At 38.7% G+C, this 20,537-nt stretch overlaps 2 protein-coding genes across 9 annotated transcripts in view; one reads left to right on the top strand and one right to left on the bottom strand.

The window, feature by feature from the left end:
* The window catches only part of SENP5 (SUMO specific peptidase 5), a 39,942-nt gene extending 27,228 nt beyond the window's left edge, over window positions 1-12,714 (top strand). The window contains exons 7-10 of one of the 3 annotated variants that reach the window (XM_024752055.1): window positions 4,109-4,246; window positions 6,899-6,982; window positions 8,459-8,509; window positions 9,378-9,785. In XM_024752055.1, the coding sequence (XP_024607823.1) occupies window positions 4,109-4,246; window positions 6,899-6,982; window positions 8,459-8,509; window positions 9,378-9,488 (384 nt within the window). In that variant the 3' untranslated portion in view covers window positions 9,489-9,785. Of the gene's footprint in view, window positions 1-4,108; window positions 4,247-6,898; window positions 6,983-8,458; window positions 8,510-9,377 lie in introns of all 3 variants that reach the window. The other 2 variants (XM_024752056.1, XM_024752057.1) reach the window with 2 other exon arrangements.
* Window positions 1-20,537, bottom strand: part of NCBP2 (nuclear cap binding protein subunit 2) — a 31,147-nt gene that overhangs the window by 10,413 nt on the left and 197 nt on the right. The window contains exons 2-5 of one of the 6 annotated variants that reach the window (XM_024752060.1): window positions 18,453-18,634; window positions 15,381-15,519; window positions 14,701-14,775; window positions 13,152-13,683 (exon numbers count right to left, since the gene is read on the bottom strand). In XM_024752060.1, coding sequence (XP_024607828.1) covers window positions 14,704-14,775; window positions 15,381-15,519; window positions 18,453-18,634 — 393 coding nt within the window. In that variant the 3' untranslated portion in view covers window positions 13,152-13,683; window positions 14,701-14,703. Of the gene's footprint in view, window positions 1-13,151; window positions 14,776-15,380; window positions 15,520-18,452; window positions 18,635-20,537 lie in introns of those variants that run through there. The other 5 variants (XM_024752059.1, XM_024752058.1, XM_024752061.1 and 2 more) reach the window with 5 other exon arrangements.

The following is a 20,537-nucleotide window of genomic DNA, read 5'->3' as shown; positions in this document are numbered from 1 at the left end:
TTTTTTTTTTGGCCACACCGTGAGGCATTTGGGATCTTAGTTCCCTGACCAGGGATTGAACCAGTGCCCCTTGCATTGGGAGTGTGGAGTCTTAACCACGGGACCGCCAGGGAAGTCCCTAAATATGTGTTTTGATGAATGGAGGTTTTTATTTTGATGCAATCTAATTTACCATACTTTTTTCTTTTATAGTTTTGCTTTCTGTATACCCAGTCTAAAAAATACTTGCCTCATATGTTTTCTTCTAACAGCTTTATAGTTTTAGGTTTTACATTTACATCTCTGGTACATCTCAGTTTTTGTGTAAGATACAAAGTAGGGATCAAGGTTCTTTTTTTTCCCCTTCATTGGCATTTCCTGAAAAGGCTTCTCTTTCCCACTTTAATTGCTTTGGCATCTTTGTAGAAAGTCAGTGGACAACATATGTATGGGTCTGTTTCTGGACTTTATGTTTTCTTGCATCAATCTCTTTGTTTTTATGCTAATACCACACTGTCTTGATCACTTTATCTTTACAGTTTGTCTTAAAATCAGTGTAAGTGTCCAGCTTTAGCCTTCTTTTTCCAGATTGCTTTGGCAATTCTAGGTCCTTTAGCATTTTCATATAAATTTTAGAATCATTTTGTCAATCTCTGCTTTTAAAAAACTTGCTGGATTATGATTGGGATTGTGTTTAATCTGTATGTTCATTTGGGTAGAATGGACATCTTAACGGTATTAAGTCTTCTAGCCCATGACATGGTATATTTTCCATTTATTTGGGTCTTTAATTTTTCTCAGCAATATTTTATAAATCTTAGTGTACAGGTCTTGCATGTATTTATTTATTTATTTACGTGGTTGCGCTGGGTCTTAGTTGCAGCAGGCGGGATCCTTAGTTGTGGCTCACCAGCTCCTTTAGTTGCAGCACATGTGCTCCTTAGTTGCAACTTGCAGGCTCCTTAGTTGCAGCCGCTGGCTCCTTAATTGTGGCATGTGAGCTCTTATTTTTTTTAATGTATCCCTAAGTGTTTCATATTGATGAAACTGCTAAAAACAATTTTTAAAACGTTATCTTCCAGTTGTTTGCAGTTAGTATATAGAAATACAATTGATTTCTATAAATTGACCTTGTGTCCTGTGACTTGTCAGACTCACTGGTTTTAGGAGCTTTTTTGTAGATTCTGTGAGAATTTCATAGAAAGTCATGTCTGTAAGTAATGACTGTTTTATTTCTTCCTTTCCAAATCGTATGCCATCTTTTTCTTGCTTTATTGCACTGGCTAGGACTTCTAGTACGTTGTTGAATAAAAGTAATGAGAGAGGACACCTTTGCCTTGTTCCTAATCTTAGGAGGAAAGCATTCAGTTTTTCACTACTGTTTATGATGTCAGTTGTAGGTTTTTTGTAGACGCTCTTTACCAGGTTAAGGAAATTCCCTCCTATTCTTAGTTTGCTGAGAGCTTTTAATCATAGATGGATGTTGAGTTTTATCAGATGCTTTTCCCTATATCTAAGGAGATGATCCTGTCTTTTCTCACCTTTATTCCTTTAATGGGACCCAAACTGAAGGAGCAGCACCTAATCTTCAGACATGTCAGTCTCAGGGCCACATGATGGCTCTTGAAGTTTCAGCTTGGTCATGAGATAAATTCATTTCTCTTTACAGTGAATCATATGACTACATTTTTCCCCCGGAAGGGGCAGTGAAGCCACATGGTAATAGGTAGTTCTGTATAATCCTCTTACAGGGAGGACACCAAGTAATTGAGATCAGTAATACAATTGACCACACACATCATTCTTTTTTTTTTTTTTTTTGGTCCCTCCTGCTGTAGCATATTCTTATTTTAGCATTTCTTATTTCATCATTTTGAACTATATTTTCTACAATTTTAAAGTACTTTATATATTTGAAGCTCTTTTCATCTCCAAGGCATTATATTTCATTTTTTCCTGTAGTTTTTGGCAATATACAACTTGTTACTGTTTCAGATATTTTTTTCTTAGAAATTTAAGGACTAACTTTGAATTAGATAAGTTCCCACTACTAGCTCTCCACTTTATTATGCAAATGAGAAACCAACTTTTTTAATACCTACAGAGAGGGCATAGTTCAGTGAGAAAGATTTTTGTAAACAATGCGTTTTGAAAGTTCATCTTCTAATTCTACCTTATTAGCATGCCAAGCCCATGAGCCTCTCCCAGCTCTTTGCCATCTAGAGTAGATAACCCCCCATTTCTCCTGAAGCTAAATCCTCTGATAACTAGAGGGCTTTGTGCCTACCTTCTTGTTCATACACAAGTCTCAATACATAGTCTCAATACACACTCCACCTGACAAGTGAAACCTTTAACCTACACATGTTGAAGAAATGTGCTCCAAACTCAGCCTTGTTTAGACATTATCTCTCAATCCAAGAAAGCCTGTTAACAACCAGACTCTTCATCATCACATCCTCTATTCTTCTATCTCAGTCACTCCACACACATCATTCTTAATTACATATATGTAATAAGGTTGTGTGTGTGCGCGTGAACATTAATATATTAAAAAGAAGAAAAAGATCTGGAAAGACAAACTGAAGTATATCTTTTATCTGTATTTTGCAATTTTTATTTTAAAATTGATTTATAATTAAGAAAAAGTTTCTTTTTGAGAAAAATGTAAATTTGGTCCCATTTAATGCTGTATTTTAAATATGATTTCTTGTTTTAGATACTCAGAATTTTTGAGCTGGAAAGGACCAATTGTATGTCCTATTTAGTATTTCCTGTCCACCTCACCTCTCAGGTTTATGGATACATAAACTGAAAAGCAGAAGTGGTTTGTTACGAGGTTATGTAGACTGGTAGAAGATTCTTCTAGAACAGGACATTATCTGAATATCAGAAAGCAAAGAACGCTTGAGAAATAGTTTCTAAGAATCTAGTTTAAAGTAGCCCTATAGGGACTTCCCTGGTGGCGCAGTGGTTGAGAACCCACCTGCCAGTGCAGGGGACACAGGTTCGATCCGTGATCCAGGAAGGTCCCACATGCCACAGAGCAACTAAGCCCATGCGCCACAACTGCTGAGCCTGTGCTCTAGAGCCTGTGAGCCACAACTACTGAGCCCTCATGCTACAACTACTGAAGCCCTTGTGCCTAGAGCCTGTGCTCCGCAACAAGAAAAGCCATGGCAATGAGAAGCATGTGCACCGCAACGAAGACCCAACATAGCCAAAAATAAAATAAGTAATTAAAGAAGAAAATAGCCCTGTAATCGTTTTAACCCAGGGAATCACTAAAATACAAAAAACGCCTGAGAAAAATCCATTCACTCTTTTACAAATGTTTATTGAGTACCTATTACTTTATCATCCAGTCCACAACTGGGATTTTGAGTGGTACAGTGAATGTTTCTAGATTTTTAAACGATATGTATTACGATATGAAGGGTGAGTGAGGATGTAAAGGACAGGAAGAATTATCAAGGCTCTTTTTCTCAATTTCGACATCTGAGAGATTTGAGGTAGTGATAATAACAGCTAAGATTTATTGGCTACATATAATTTGCTAAGCACACTTTTGTGCATTTTACATTTATTGTCACTCTCAACAACTTCATAAGGTGGGTACTATTGTTATCTGTATTTTATAATTGAGGAAATCAAGGCACAGAGAAGCTATGAAAATTGCCAAAGTCATCTGGCCAATAAGTGGCAGAGCTACAATTTGAACTTGACCAGACTTAACTTCAGAGCCTGTGACCATATTGCAAGGCTATGTTGTTTTCTAATACCACAATTCCTTCCTAAATAAGAATTGATTCTAGGTCAAATATGTATATAAGAAAATAAGTTAGGCTTAAAAATAAGGGGCTAAGTCATTTTAGGTAGTTAATAAACACAGGTTTAGCAGGTTAAATGGAAAACAGTGCTTTCTGTTATCTTCAGTTTTCTTGTGTGTTTTAGCTTACTAGTTACAAACATGGGCTTTAGACTAAGATCTGGGTTCAGATTCTGGCTTCACCACTTCCTAGTTTTATGACCTTGGACAGGTCAAAGGTCAGTAAATGGAAGCTGCTGTTTGTTGTTGGTTTGGAAAGCCTGTGGTGATGGCTACATTTCTTTTTCTTTTCTTGATCAGGTGGATTTGTTTAAAAAGAGTCTTCTGTTGATTCCTATTCACCTGGAAGTCCACTGGTCTCTCATTACTGTGACACTCTCTAATCGAATTATTTCATTTTATGATTCCCAAGGCATTCATTTTAAGTTTTGTGTAGAGGTAAGTTAATATACTGCCCCCCCCCTTTTTTTCCCCATTTATTTTGTGATTGACCAGATGGTATCTCAGCTCTAGGATAGAACAACAGAAGTCAGTACCACAGATGATCATTTTCTGTCATGTCATGTCAAAAATGTTGGCAGAGAAAAGGACAAGAGGAATCTCCAGGTGGGAAGAGGTAGCTGTCCACGATCTGGATCCCTCTCTGAGATACATGCCCTGTTTTGGATTTCATCAGATTTTTTTCTGTCTTTCCCTTAAAACTACATTTTGAATGTGGATAGAAATCATTTTCCTTGGTTTCTCTTAGAGCTAAAATTGGCTTGTATCTTCAAAATAACTTCTGTAGAGTGTATTATAGCCAAGAGAACCAGCTGGCAAAATATTAGAGTTCAGTTAATAAGAGTTCAATAAGATGGTGGGATACAAAGCAAGAAAAATCAGTATGTTTCCTGATTCTCCGGCACAGTTAGAAAATGTAAATGAAAACAGAAAGATTCCATTTTCAAAAGTAGCAAAGACATGAATTACCCAGGAATATACCCTAACAAAAAATGGGGACATTCTTTGAGATGAAGACTCCAAAGTATTTAAAGGAAATCTGAATAGATGGGAAGACAGGCACACTCAGTATCGGAAGGAGATTAATTCTCCCTAAACTAATATAAACTAATTTCTGTCCTAATCAGTTTCCCAGGAGGATTTTGAATGAAACCTGATAAGCTCATCCTAGAATTCATATTGCAAAATTCATGTGCATGAACAGCTAAAATAGTTTTGAAGTAGATCAAAACTGAACAAAGGAATATTTGGTCTACTAGATGTCAAACCATATCACAAAGTTTTGAAAATTAAAGTTATTTTAATTATATTGGTTTAGGAATAGACAAGTGGATTGGTGGAACAGCATAGAGAATCTAGAAGTAGCTCATGTATATGTGGGAACTTAGTTATAATATAATAAAGTTGGGGACGGACAGGCTATTTGATATATGCCATTGGGAAAATTAGCTCTCTATTTGGAAAAGTAAAATACAGGTTCTGTTTCATACTATTTATAAGAACAAATTCCAGATGGAATAATGACCTAAATATAAAACACAAAGAGTGTGGAAGGTCTTATACAGAACCAAAAAAAGCAAAAGACATAAAGGAACAGATTGATAAATTTGACCATGTCATCATTTAAAACTTCTGTCTGTCATAAAGTTAAAAGGGATAGATTTGGAGAAAATGTTTGTAACATAGATAATAGTCACTATCCAGAATATAAAAAGAACTACAAATGAATAAGAAAAAGAAGGATCTAATAGAAAGGGACAAAGGATAAAATAAGTGATTTTTAGGAAAAATGAAAATAGCCATTAAACACATGGAGAGATGCTCAGCCTCACCAGAAATAGGGGAAATGCAAATTAAAACTACCTCAGGGTTCCATTTTTTTGCCTGTTATGTTAGGAAAAGTTCGATGTTACTAAAGTGGGTGTAAGAAACAGGCATTCTCAATTTCTGGTGGAGTGTATAAATTGATACAGCCCCTTGGGGAACAATTGCAATTCTAAGTGCCAAAAAGACACATATCCTATTACATACCAGTTCTGTTTCTTGGTATATACTACATAAAAATACTTGTATATGCACACAAGAATGGGGCATACACCAGGATGTTCATTGCAGCATTACTGATAATAGTGAAAAGTCAAAACAACCTAAATTTAGCTCTACTAACAGACTAGCTAAATACATACATACGCTGTAGTATATTCACAATATTAAACTGACCATAGCAGTTAAAAAGAATATAGTAGATCTTTGTGTCCTAACGTGGAAAGATCTCCAAGACATACTGAGTTTGGAAAAGCAAGTTGCAGAATGATACTATATATGGAAAGAAAATACGAATATGCAGATACGTGTATGTGTGTATGTATGTATGTATGTATATACAGACACATACTTGTATCTCTACATGTACATACATACTTCTGCTCCACCTTCAGGGGGTTAATTCATGTAACCTCTGACTTCACCCTTAGAAAAGATAGGCAGAGAAAGATACACAAAGAGGTGGAGGGCATAAGGGAAAATTAGGAACTTCAGTAGGCTTCATCTTGGTAGAGATTTCAGCAGTGGACTTGACTGTATTTAGTATCCAGGATGGGTTTTAAGTATCACTTTCTAGAAGCTGAATGATACTTTTACCTGCAGCCCTCAAAAACATGGAGTATATCTAAGGCTAGAATGTTTAAATTTCATTTCAGTTATTAATGATTTCTGCCATGGGTTCCTTCCCTTTGTTGGGCATTGGCAGTAATTAAGGCTTTCTTTTTGTTTTGCCAGTATTTATTTAAGTTTCAAATTCAGCAAGTTGACTTACTCCTGGAAAAGGCTGACCATCTCATAAAAAGATCTAATTAAAGCATATACCAGTGTCCACAGTCTAAGTGCATACAATACAGAAGGTCTGAGTCCTTCACTCTATAAAAATTGAAAAAGGTCTGAAATCAAGTTCCAGCTTTAAACTCTTTAATGCATACTCTGCCCAGTGGTGGGGCCACAGCCTCCTCCTTTGCTTCTGTCTGCTGCGGGCAGGTTCCATTTTTCACCAACTGATGGAACACAGCATCTGTGTTGTGGTTTCTTTTTAACCAGAATATAAGAAAGTATTTGCTGACTGAAGCCAGAGAAAAAAATAGACCTGAATTTCTTCAGGGTTGGCAGACTGCTGTTACCAAGGTAAGTAAGTGATAAAAATGAAAACCCAGGCATGTCAAGGGGCTGGAATTGTCTAAGGGGCGGGTGTCTTTAAAAGCACATGAAGACTGATCATGAAGATACCAATAGAGAGCCTAGAGGCTGCAGGGAGGCAGCTCAGAGTAAACCTCAGTTCAGTATTCATCACCTGGCTGCCCAATTTCCCACTGCCTGCTGGGGCAAATAAATTCAGTCATTTCATCCTGGGGGCAGCTGCTGATGATATAGTTGCTCTGTTGAAAAAAAGGAAAAAAAAATTTTTTTGGTGGCATCTGCCTCTTGCCTCATGGCTCTTATTTCCAGATGACTCATGTAGACCCAGAGAAATACTGACATGACTATTTGGATTCACTAAGGGAGCAAGTGTACTGGGCTGCTTTCCAGGCATTTGGGGAAGACAAGTGGCCTGAGTGCTTCAGTCTGAACAGTCTAGAAGCAGCACTATGTTTGGCCATAGACATAAAAGCTGTATGCGGGGCAGAGTGAGCAGGCCTAGCCTCTTAACCCTGTCACAAATATCAGTGTCTTCCGTTTTATGGGCACTGCTTTGTTTTCATAGTGTTTTTCTATGTATGATCTCATTTGATCCTTACAATCTGTGAGGTAGGCAGGTCATTTAGGGATAAGAAGCTCTTTATTGTAGATGAGAAAGCTGAATCCTAGGTGTGAACTTCCCCAAAGGCCATCAAAACTATTGACAGAGTGAAGTCTTTGAACTCAGGTCTATCCAGATCAAAGACACTGCTAAAAAGGCAGGGTCTTGATATAAACCTTTAACCCAAACCCAAAGGGACAAGGCTTATTTGTTTATCCTTGAACTGTACTATATGCTAACTTCTAAACTTATGTTTTGTATTTTAAATAACCTAGTATATTAGTTCAAACCAGAACTGAACTTGTGAATATTCTGAATTTACCCAGTAGTATATCCAGGTATTCTAAATTTAATCAGGATCTTTCATATTCCAACACTTTAGGCAGACGACAGTAACCAGTTCTTTGGAAAACATACTGCTTACCTTTACCATGTCTTTAAAAGAATAGGACAGAGTTGTGAAATATGAGATGAAAAGGGAAGACTGCCAAGCAGCATTGTTACTACGTATTCAGAGTCCAGGCCATGCGCTGTGTTCTCTGATCCACAATTCCATTTTGATTCCATTGTCAGTGAATTGATAGCAAAACTAAATATCCAAATGGAAGTTTTAAAATAGGATTTTATTTGATTTCCCACTTCTCATATTTAGGCAAAATGTTCTAAGTTGTGGTTGATTGATAGCTCTTTTCATGGCCAGATGCCTCCATAAACTCAAACACTTTGAATACCAGAGGTACACACCAGCTGTCTTGGATACAGACAAGTTTCCTGTCTCGCTCATTTTTCCATAAAAACAGCTTTTCTTATCTGAAGAGGAATACTTGGTTTTATTTTAATGATCGTTTTGTTTTTCCCCGTAGTGTATTCCACAACAGAAAAATGACAGTGACTGTGGAGTATTTGTGCTCCAGGTAAAGAAATAGTTTTTTCAGTATTTACAATTTATAAATTAAATTTATTGGGTTTAGGGAGAAGTGGGATCCCTCTGATGTATACAGGTACTAGGTACAGATAACAGAACACTTTTCCTCCCAACCCTCCTTTGTTGTTGGGAAGCAGTAGTTCTGCATTTTCATATATTATCATTAGGAAGAATCACCTTCTAAGGCTGAAGATGAATAATTGGTATCATCCATGTCGTATCAGAGGCTATTGGTAAGCCACATTGGAGACTGATGTGAATTTGTCTGTTTCATAGACCCTTGGCATTGGTAGTATTAACTATATTTTTCTAACCATTGGTAGGTAGTCTTTAACCACAGAGTAAAACCTAATTAGATTTTAAATAAGGGCCACATTTAAACACTGTGCTTTCTCATGCTGTAGATCTTAGGTCTCAAAGGGCTATTGAAAAAGTTGTTATACATTTATGAAGGAAATTATAGTACATAATCCATGAATTTAGAGATTTCCGAAGATCTTGGAAGATGGGCTCTCTCACATGACTCACGTTTGTAAACAAATTCAAGTTCTCACTTAAAGGCCATGTTAGGTCTGGCTGCATTCTCAGCAGATTTCACCTTTAGAAGAACTGGAAGCCCCTTCATCGGTTTTGCTTTTCACAGTATTGAGTGGGGAGAGAGGGAGAGTCCCAAGACATATACTTGCCTGGAAAATTGACTATAATTTGGAGGTAAATGTTTTAAAACAGTTTTACGAGTTTAAACAAACTTTTAACATTTGCCTTAGACCCTATTCTATTAGGTCTGCATCTAGTAAAATATATTAGGCTGGTACATAACTCCACGTGCCACTTAAGTGTTTCTGGGACCTTTGCAGTACTGCAAGTGCCTCGCCTTAGAGCAGCCTTTCCAGTTTTCCCAAGAAGACATGCCCCGAGTGCGGAAGAGGATTTACAAGGAGCTGTGTGAGTGCCGGCTCATGGACTGAAACTCAGCAGGGACTCTGGGAAGTCTGACCAAGTTGGAGCAGATGGTTTGTTACTTGAATCTCCAAACACTTATTTGAATTTTTACAGATATTTCAGATCAGTGGTGTTGGGCCGCTGTTGTTACCTCAAATTTATTTTCTGCCCTTACTCATTTCCCTAGTTACTATGTACTATTTTTTAATGTTCAGTTTGGTTTCATTTTTAATTTTATGGATTCTGTGTGTGTGTGTCCCCCCCATATTTAATATTTATTATCCAAACGCATGCATATAGACAGAGCATGCAGTGCAGAGTATTAAAAAAAACAAAAAAAAGCCTAGTAGATTTGGTGCAGCTTTTGAAACTTAGTTAGATGTGAACTGAATACAGGTTTAAATTTTAATTCCAGAACCTAAAAATGCAGGATGTTTTTGATACAACGTAACTCTGAGAATAGTAGATGTTCCCTGGGGCATAAAGGGTAGCTAGAAGGGGTTTCAGACAAAGCCAGTCCTGTTTTATTTTTACCAGCAGCACCTTTCACTGACTTCCCTCTCCAAGTGAGTCACATTCTTTTTGAAGGGTGAAAAGGAAGTGGCCATAAACTGACTGGTATGTTCTATTTACGGAGGCACACTTGTAAGCACAGTGCCTGCTTTGGGAAGAGTTGATTAAGGTATGAGAAAAAGACAGTGACCTTGAGGGCCCATTTATCTTCACACATGAGAGATTTCAATCTTGGTTTTAAGAAGCATTTATAATAAATGCTTTAATCTTACAAAGGCTTTTGCTGGAACACTGATTCCCTGGATTTTTCTGGTTTTGACCCATTAAAAAATTAGTATCTGTCAAAACTAGTGGTCAAACAAATGAGAATTCAGCCTTTCTAACAGCAATTGTTTCCCATATGGAAGAAATTCAGATTTGCCAAATACCTTTCTATTTCAAGGGTATTTAAAATATAAACATTCAAAACCGAAGACTGACTTCAGGTATTTTGCACGTGGGTGGAGAGGAGAGAACAGGAAGGGTATTAAGGGAGACATGAAACTGTGGGAGTACAGCAAATGTTATGAGTTTTTTCCCTCTTATTTCTCTAGTGATCTCAACAGCATGCAGGGCTCATCTGCCTCTGCTTGACCAACCCTGAGACTCTAGCACAGGAGTCCTTTTTTTTGCTTCCATGAACCTCATCTTCTGGGGGAAGGCAGAAGTGGCCCTGTCCTGATTTATTACCCTTGGCTGCATTAGGGTTAAAGTAATGGATCTTGCATCTTTAATCTAACAAAGTTTTGTGATATTGGAAACGAAAGGAAATAGGGAAAGATGCATGTTAAACTACATCTTTTCTGAACTGGGGGAGGAAAAACAACAAACGTGTATACAAGAAATTCAGAAGCTTGTACAGAAAAATACCAAGTAAATGGCAGAAGATGCTTTGGTTTATGCCTCGTTAGGTGTGAGGTGTTGAAAATAAAAAGCTAAAATGTGCAGTTTAACTTGGCCATAAGGTAGGGCTGACTGCCAGCAGTTGAGGGTGGAGTCAGAACATGTTTACGTGCAGGGTTCCCATCCCGACATTCCAAGCACCAACACCAATGTTTACATTGTAAACAGCCCCAGCACTTTCCTAGTCCCTCAGACTCAAACTCCTTAGTATAATATAAAACCAGGTCAGTATTTCTTATTGTGCTTCAAGTCATTAAAAAGACTGATATTAGAGGCACTTTGTGCTGCTACAGGTAGGGTTGTATCAGCATTAGGAAAGGTGACAAAATGGGTTGGGTGTCTTCTTGAGGTTTTCAAGTATAATTATACAAACGAGATTTTTCAAACCTGTATGTGAGACATTTGCCTTTTTTTTTTTTTCTTGTAATGGGTAACTAGACTATTGATTAAAAATGTCTTATACTTTAGAGCTCCGTATCTCGTATCTCACTCTCTGACAGAAGGAGGCATACAGAAGAGACAGAATTGTGTTCTGGCCAAAATCTTAATGCCCAAAGTTTCAGTTGCCATTTCCTCCACTCTGAGAAATGGTCATGCTCTTAACAGGGAGGCAGAGAGAACCTAAGGTGAGCTGTCCCAAGTCCAGGGTGCCTTTCATGTCCAGTTTAGTAGGGCACCTTGAGGTACATTGTCCAGCATGCTTTAGCTTAAATGTCAGATATTTTAAGTCTGGTTAAAATGTTTCTCTGTTGTTCACGAAACTTGCTTCAGCACACATAGTTGCTTCCCCCCATCTTGAGATTAGGTGCAAACCTCTATTTAGCCCAGGCCCTAAGTTTAGAATGGCCTTTATCCTGATGTTTGCAATAATGGCTTCCTTGCAACAGAAATTTTGGAAATACAGTCTGGGCTGTTGGTAGAAGAGACAGGCATTGTTTTACTCTCACTAGCTTGGCACTGAGTTGTTTGGGTGCCCTCAAGGTGGGCAGACCTTATGCTTTTGGGGTTGAGGGCAGGCCTTATCAAACTAAAAGCTGCTTATGATGTGCCTTCAACAAGCTGCTCAGTCCTCTCCATCAGCAAATTTACCAGTCTGTAGTTGCTTTTATCCTTTTGTTAAATCTATAGCAATGAATGTAGATTTAGTTCAACTTTTAGTTAAGTTCTACTCAAGAATCATAGAGAACCAACCTTCTCTTAAGGAAGGGATGCACTTAAGGAAGGGAGAAGCAGCAGTTGCTGCCAGTAATCCCCAAATCATTTGTTTTGGCTTTGCATTTTGTTTTCTACTTATCATTGAATATGATTAACATTGGTCACCTTGAATTCATAGTTGGAATAAAATAACAGACCTAACTGGGACACAGCCAGCACTAGCCTAAGTTGAGCTGCCCCTTTTCTTTGCAGTTGTGGTATACTACTTCCCTGGGTTAGAAGGAATAATTGGGAGCTCTGGGTGAATCAGACTCTTCAGGCGAGAACCAGTGTTAATAGTGTGAATTAGATATCCTGATTACCTGCTCTGCTTAATTGTTATGCAACTGAACTAATCAGCAGGTGTAAAGCACATACTTTGTTATGTGCTAGGCTCTGCCTCCTGGCCTGTAGATAATTAAGAAGACCTAGGGAATGCCATCAGAAGTGCTAATTGTATTTGGGTGTTAACAAAAGCAAATCTAGACAAGCTGTCCACTTAAATGGTACCTTTTGGTTAGAAAAAAGTTATTTAAAGATTGTGATCACGTAAAAATCACTCAAACCTTCTAGCAAAAATATTTTTTTGAAAAATAAACTAAATGCCTTTATAAATGTGTGTTCTCTTGTGTTGGATAAAATGTACTGTTTGGTAATTTTTCCCAGTGACATACCAGTCACGACAAGGCTCATCTATTAACAGTGACCAGTGTGGGCTCTAAGCAGCCCACACTGTCCATTTAGTAGCATTTTTTGCAATGATGGAAATGTTCTGTATTGGCATCCTACAAATTCCATTATCATCTGCAACAGCCATTAACCACGGGTGGCTATTGAGCATCTGAAATGTAGCTAATGTGACTTACTGAGGAACTGAGTGTTTTAATTTAGTTAATTAGCTACATGTGGCTAGCAATATTAGTAACTGTCAAATTAAAATGGACATGCAAATTCTGCATACTATTCATAGATTTCCCCCCAAAAATGTATTCCAGAGTAAAGACCGCTTCAATGTCATTATCGGTGAGGAAACACAGACAATAAGTTGGTCCAATTTTATTGAACTCTGTTACAGAAGACAATTCAAATAGGAACCACTGTGGTTTTAATGCCTATAGAAATCTGAGTTACGTTTTACTGCAAAATATAAAATACATTAATTCAAACTACAGTGTAAAAAAGATTTTAATAATGAATTGTATGTCCTCATTAGATATTTGCAAATGTTTTCCTAAATACAACTAATTTAGAGATATCTTTCTTTTAAAGTTCAAATAGCCAGTTTAAATTTGAGAAAACATACACTTACTGTAACATGAAAGATGTTCAGTTGAGATACTTCAGCCCCAACTTCACAAACTATTGGAAATTAGGAGATACTTTGTTGCTAGATGAAAAAATATCACTTACATCAGGGAAAATTATACTAGACTACCAGTTTAAAATGAGCAATAGTTCACATAATATTAGAGAAATTCTCTCTTGCCTTACAAATGCAAAATAAATCCTCCAGACTCCCTTCTCTGTAGAGACCACCAGCTCTACCCAGGCTCTGAAACTCAGCACAGTTAGCTAGGGAAAAAACAAGACAGACTTCAGTATGAGAATGAGCCAAAACATTTCCCGAGGGAAGCATTTCTGATTTTGTTTTTGTTAAGTATTCTCTTGATCTTTAAGCTCTTTTTTTTAAAAACAAACAACCCCACTCAATTCCCAAGATCAGTTTGAAAATGAAAAAAATAGATCTGCTGGCTCTCACAACAACCTTCATCATGCCAAGGCACTGGTTTAACTCACATCTCCTGATATTTCCTCCCCATTTCCTACTGACAGTGTCCCCCGCTTGCCCTTAGAGTAGTTGAGGTTTCCTCTAATACAGACCCTTGGGTTTTTTTAGCGTTAGCGAAAACATATTTTGAAAAATGTGTTTAGTAAATACCCTTCAAGTCCTGACCTAATTTCCTGATATAAAAAGCACATAAGAAGTGGTGTCCTCTGCGACTGTCTAAGGCTTACCCAACTATTTAGGAAGTTCCCTTGACTCTTAAGTTTGCCTTTAGAGATTAAAATTCAACATAGAAAAAAATTCAGTTATCAAAATCTATTCCTAATTTAGAGTAAAGCTACATTACACGGCAGAACTCCACTTATTAAACTTTATCTCATGCAAACTTAAAATTTTAAAAATAGTAATTCCAGGCCCCACAGTAGACCATAAACCTACTTAGATGCAAACATGGTAAACACTTAAAAATTTTTTTTCCATTCTTCCTAGAAGAAGTGTGTTTTGGCTGATAGAGCAACATAACACATGAAGTCTGTTGCTAAGGAACACAATTCTTGACCCGGTAACAGAAATCATTCTGGTAATCTGACACACAACCAAGATGTTAAGACTATAAAATTAAAGGCATTCTTTTGGATTCTCTCGTTTAATAATTTTTTAAGTGGAAAACCATGAAGAGCCTTCCAGCTCAGTAGAGACATATTAAATAAGGCTTGGTAAAAATAGGCAGGTTCGCAGACCTTGGGAATGCACATCAAATTCAACAGGCCAAAGGAGTGAGTTTTTCATGACGGGGCTCTCACCACTCACTGGTTTTGGGCCAGTTTTCCATAACCTCCTCTCCCAGCATCGTAGTCCTGACGATACTCATCTCGCACCTTAATGGAAAAGAACATGTTACAGTATAGAGAAGATGAGTGTAACAAACATGCTTCCTAAAATGTGTCAAATAACTATGCCTTTTCAGGTGTCATGATGTGAACATTTCAAGCGGAACAGAACATAATTTTAAGCAACTGATAATATAGCTCAACTGCCCTGCAAAATTATTTAAGACTACCTAATGGTGTTTTACCAAACACCAGGTTCATACTCAGCATTCAAAGATAGCACGTTGCAAAGAATAAACTATTTTAAAATAAAAATGTAAAAGTCATTTTAGTGCATTTTGCTTTCGTTCAACACTCTTGGCAGGTGGAGAACATTTAGCCCCAGCAGAAGTCCAATAATGGTTGCTTGTGATGTAGATAATACACTACTTAATGGTTTTTAAAAATAATTTATCATCACTTCTCAGCCTTTTGGCTAAGATCAAGTGTAAAAATAATTTACCAACCCCAATGGGTGGTTTTCAGATTCACTTCAAGCCAAGGTTATAGGCACAAAGTTATTTTCAAAAGAGCAAATACAAATTGACAAAACACTTGTCATTTAGGACTGGAATCCCAGGCAAAGGCTGAACCCAGAGCACCTTTCTGCATACCTGGCCCCCAGAACGCCCACGGCCATACTGCCTGCCCTCCTTAAAGCCTGCGTCCCAGTCTGTGCGAATGATCCGGTCATCCAGACGAGTTCCATTTATGTACCGCATGGCATTTTCTGCATCTGCTCTTAAATAGTATCTTAATTATTATTAAGGAATTAGCATTTCTCCAGATATTTCTGTAAACAGAGGAAGCAACATCTAAATGAAGCTGAGTTAAGAAAATGTACAAAAACGAATCCAACCAGATGGAGTTCAAAGACAATAATTTGTCTTGCACAGGCCTGTTTGAGATTGGTCCAGAAGCGGTCAAAAATGACACTTATCCGTGGCTACACTGATGATTTTTTTGATAATCCTGTCAAGTATCTGGTTCCACTGTCTCCATATTTTGGTTTGCAAAATATAAAATATGTTCAGTGCAGGTTTTAACCATGAACTGTTATCCAAGAAAACAGCATCTTTGGGTTCCCTGAATATGAAGCTGTATATATTCAAGAACCTTAAAAAGAGGTCACGGTACATATGAATTGCCATTGCATTTCATTAGAAGGAAACACTCAAAATATCACTCACATTAGTAGTTCCAAATCAGATCTACTAAATCTGTCTTTGGGGTGCTATTAAAAAAAAAATCTCTGTAAGTAATACTTACGATCATTAGCTGGGTTTAGGAAATACTGATCTGGATTTTTTCCCGTTGTCTTTAATTACACAGGTAGGGAAACACTGAAATTCCAGTGTCAGCATCTACACAATGCCTAGCACACAGTGGGCATTCAATAATTTTTTGTTGAATGAAATGAATGCTAAAGGGCAAACTGAGGAAAAAAACACTAACAATGAACGGTAGCCTTTCTTTCAGGTATTTGCCATCATGATTGTTGATCTCTGACTTTCAAGGCAGATGCAAAAACACTCCAGTTCTTAGAGACTGGTTATTATCTAGTATTTTCTTTGCCTTTTCTGTCCCCTGTGAACTATTTTACAGTATTGCCACCAGAGGCAAAAGTAAAACCTAGGCACTCGTCCCTCGTATCTGAAGGAAGAGTGGGAGAAGCTTGCAGAATCCAGAAATCAGATACCGAAATCAAAAGTGGGGCTTCTGGGACTTCCCTGGTGGCGCAGTGGTTAAGAATCCGCCTGCCAATGCAGGGGACACAGGTTCAATCCCTGGTCCAAGAAGATCCCACATGCGGCAGAGTAACTAAGCCCATGCGCCACAACTACTGAGCCTGCACCCTAGAGCCCACGAGCCACAACTACTGAATCCCATGCACCAAGAGCCCGTGCTCCGCAACGGGAGAAGCCACCGCAATGAGAAGCCCGCGCACCGCAACGAAGAGTAGCCCCTGCGCTGCAACTAGAGAAAGCCTGGGCACAGCAATGAAGACCCAACGCAGCCAATAAATAAATAAATAAATAAATTTACATATGAAAAAAAAAGTGGGGCTTCTGGTTCAAGCTGATAGAGCACGTTTTCTCTTCTTTACTTCTCAAGGCCCCCATTAAAACAGAAAAGAAACACATATACAAAGAGGAGAAGAGACCATAAGCAGACTAGAGATTCAACAGAAGGTGAAGAGTACTAGTGGATGAAACAAAGTCACAGTGCGAAATACCCTTGAAAGGGCTTAAAGGAGACAGCAAGCCCAGGAGGCTCGCTTTTTTTTTTGGTACGCGGGCCTCTCACTGTTGTGGCCTCTCCCGTTGTGGAGCACAGGCTCCGGACACGCAGGCTCAGCGGCCATGGCTCACGGGCCTAGCCGCTCCGCGGCATGTGGCATCCTCCCGGACCAGGGCACGAACCCCTGCATCGGCAGGCGGACTCTCAACCACTGCACCACCAGGAAAGCCCCCAGGAGGCTCTTAATTCCAAGTTGAATAACAAGTGAGTCTGCATATAGGGTTTAATTAAAGGTGTCTATGTGGGGAAAAGACCTGTTAACAGAAAGGCATTTAATCCCAGGCAAATAAAAGTAAAATGATAGGGATCTGAACTGTCTGGAGGAACTAGGGCATCGTCTTTAACATTAGCAAGCCAAATAAAATCCCTTTTCATTCTAGCATTTGAGGAACCCACATGTCCCAAAGGCAAGGCAGCAACTTAAGAAGTTCTGCCTAGGGACTTCCCTAATGGTATAGTGGTTAAGACTGCGCTCCGAGCGCAGGGGGCCCGGGTTTGATCCCTGGTCAGGGAACTAGAGCAGCAACGAATCGTGTGCTGCAACTAAGACCCAGCGCAGCCAAATTAATTAATTAATTAAAAAAAAAAGTAGTTCTGCCTAGATCCACATAGTCAGTCTTTTTTCCCCTAATTATGATCAGAAATCCAGGGATCACCAGAAACTGAAGGAAATTTTACGGCATAAATACAACCAAAAGAAACAATTCAGGGCACAGAAAAGAAAATTCAAGACACGGTAGATCAGGTCTGGAAAGTTTCTCAAACAAAATGACCGAAAAATATTAGTTAAAAAACAAAACATCAAAGGATAAATCCAGAAGGTCCAATATTTGGAGTTTCCAGGGAGAGAATACATGGTCACAAGTAAATATAGCTTTGGTTTTGACCTATAAAATCAAGCTATATACATCTACATAATGAAATACTATATAGTTGTTTTAAAAAGAGGTAGATCTACATATGCTAACATGAAGCAATTTCTAAGATAGGTGAAAAAAAATGAGTGCATGCAGTACGCTACCACACATCCATAGGATTACTTCTGGAAAGACCCACGAGACTCGTAACTGATTGTCTCTGGACTTAGAATGGTATAGGGCTTTTATTTTCACTATGCTCTGGACATTTTGAAACACCATAAGCATACATTTTCAAAGATTATTTTTCTTAATCAACTATGAAAAAAATGGATTTCAGAAAGAATGTTAATGTTAATAGCTTTCCCAGTGTAACAGTATAGGCACACTGGACAGAAGGAAGGAGAGGCAGAGATAAGTGTAGGGATGCTAATCAACGAATATCCTCACTCATCTTTAAAATAGGGTACCAGCCACTCTGGGCCCCACCTCTGGCCAACAGCTACATCAAACACACAGGAAGGATACTCCACAAAGCAGAACCCACATGCTGTTTTCTTCATTTTATCCAGGCCCATGATGATTTTCTTTATGTCACCACTTTTGCTGAAGAGTTCATAGATTTGTTCTTCAGTTGTATAAAAGGAAAGATTTCCAACATACAATGTACAGCTTTTCTTTAGTAATTTTTCCTGTTCTTCATTGTCACCCTAGAATTTCCAAGAGCAAAGTGAAAAAAGAAAGGCACAAAACAATGTGAAGCGTATGCTCTAAGTTATATTTTTTAAAAGCATGAATATACATGGATACCACACACAAGAAACAGGTAATATGTCTGCCTCTAGGGAGAATCAAGGGACTGCAAGTCAGATCTCCATGCATGGAAGTCTCATTTAATTCTCAGAGTTGAATGAAGTAGGTCCTAATTTATTATCCTCATTCTACCTGAGGGAAGACAGTTAAGTAGCTTGTCCAGGGTCACACATCTAATCAGTAGTTGTAGCTGGAATCCAAACCCAGTCTTATCCCCAATCCCATACTTCCTTAAAAGTTCACAGGACAAGAGTCATTTTAACGATACATTAAAAATAGGTTTTCCAGGACTCTGGAATGAGACATTAAATAAAGTAGATTCACTTTATTACTGCTGTTACTGATTTGTTAAAATTATGGTCAAGAAGCATTTTCCTTTTTCCTTCTTTTCTCACACATACAAGTCATGTCCCACCAAACAGCCTACAGGTTAGGACAACTGGTATAAGTACTTATTTAAGGTAGGATAATAATGTGGATCCCATTCAGGAAACACTGTAGAAATTCTACAAGACAGTATCTTACTACTATCTAAATGAAGCTATAGGCTTTAGACTGCAGAGATAAACAACAGCAAAAGTTGAATCCTTTCACTGTTTTAATCTTGCAGGATGCTTGAAATTCAGGATGGTTATGATGTGGAACTTTCTAAAGTAATGAGACCTGTAAAAGTGATAGAATGAAAAATCATGCCTGGCATACAGTAAGCATTTAAAAACAGTTGACTGCGTGAAAATCTAAGATCCTTCTCAATTTGACCTCAAATTTCCATTTCCCTACCGTACTGATGCATTTTAAACATTCTCCACAGCTACCTTCTTCTGTATGTGACCCCTCCTTTCCCCGTCACAGGGAATTTTCTGAATCCTCACAGCCCCTCCCTTTCCACTCATCATTTCTGCCTAGATTATGATCACTTACCTTCATTGTAAATCTGTACATTTACAGTCCTTCCATTTACAATCCCATAATCCCTAGAGGATTATGAAGTCTTAGGGTGTGGAAACTGTCTTCCCTCTCTAAGGTGTAGCAGAAGGCTTCAGCAACAGCACTCAATACAGATTTACTAAACAACCACTAGTTAATGAGTGTCAGTCACCTCCACCCTATCCCCGCCTTTGCTGATACTGAAGAACCCACCTTTAATAGCTGTAGCCTCCCCCTTTTCCACAGAATCTGCTGTGACGCGGGCCAAACAAAAATTTCCCTCTTCTGAAACCCAGCAGTTCTCCGATCTTGACATCCAGACACTTAACATGCTGGTCCCCCCCTCCACACTCCAAGGGCTCCCTAAAAGTGGAGGCAGGGCTCAACTGTGTCTGCCACTCACCACGTACAACTTGTGGAGGGCCGTTTAACTAGCCCAAGGAGAGGACGCGAAACGCCAAATCGCAGTTTGGCTGATGTAACTGAAAATTTAAAAATAATTAAAATCCCCGGTATCTGGGTCAGGATGGCGCCTCCACATGCTCCACGTGTCAAAAAGACACCGCTTTCCCTCATCACAAAGTCACCTTCCCGCGGCACCGTTCGGGAAAACCTGAGACGCCACTACTACTGCCGCCCGTCTGCACTGCCCCGGGGATCAGGCAGCGGCTGCTAGGAAATGTGAGAGAGAGCCTCAAATTCCCTGCCTACGAGAGACTATTCAGTGATATCCAAACGCCCTTTCAGAATCCATTCCACAGCAAGCACCAAGGCTTCCCTTCGCGTTTCGGGATACCAGGGAATGGGAGACGACACAATGAGACAAGAGCAAACCAATTCTCAGCCTTCTGGCCCGGGGCCTCCCCTTCTCGC

This window comes from Neophocaena asiaeorientalis, unplaced genomic scaffold (genome assembly GCF_003031525.2).
Source record: "Neophocaena asiaeorientalis asiaeorientalis breed wild unplaced genomic scaffold, Neophocaena_asiaeorientalis_V1.1 scaffold293, whole genome shotgun sequence".
Taxonomy (NCBI): domain Eukaryota; kingdom Metazoa; phylum Chordata; class Mammalia; order Artiodactyla; family Phocoenidae; genus Neophocaena; species Neophocaena asiaeorientalis.
Note: the sequence above shows the minus strand (reverse complement) of the source record. Positions and strands in the feature narration are given on the sequence as shown.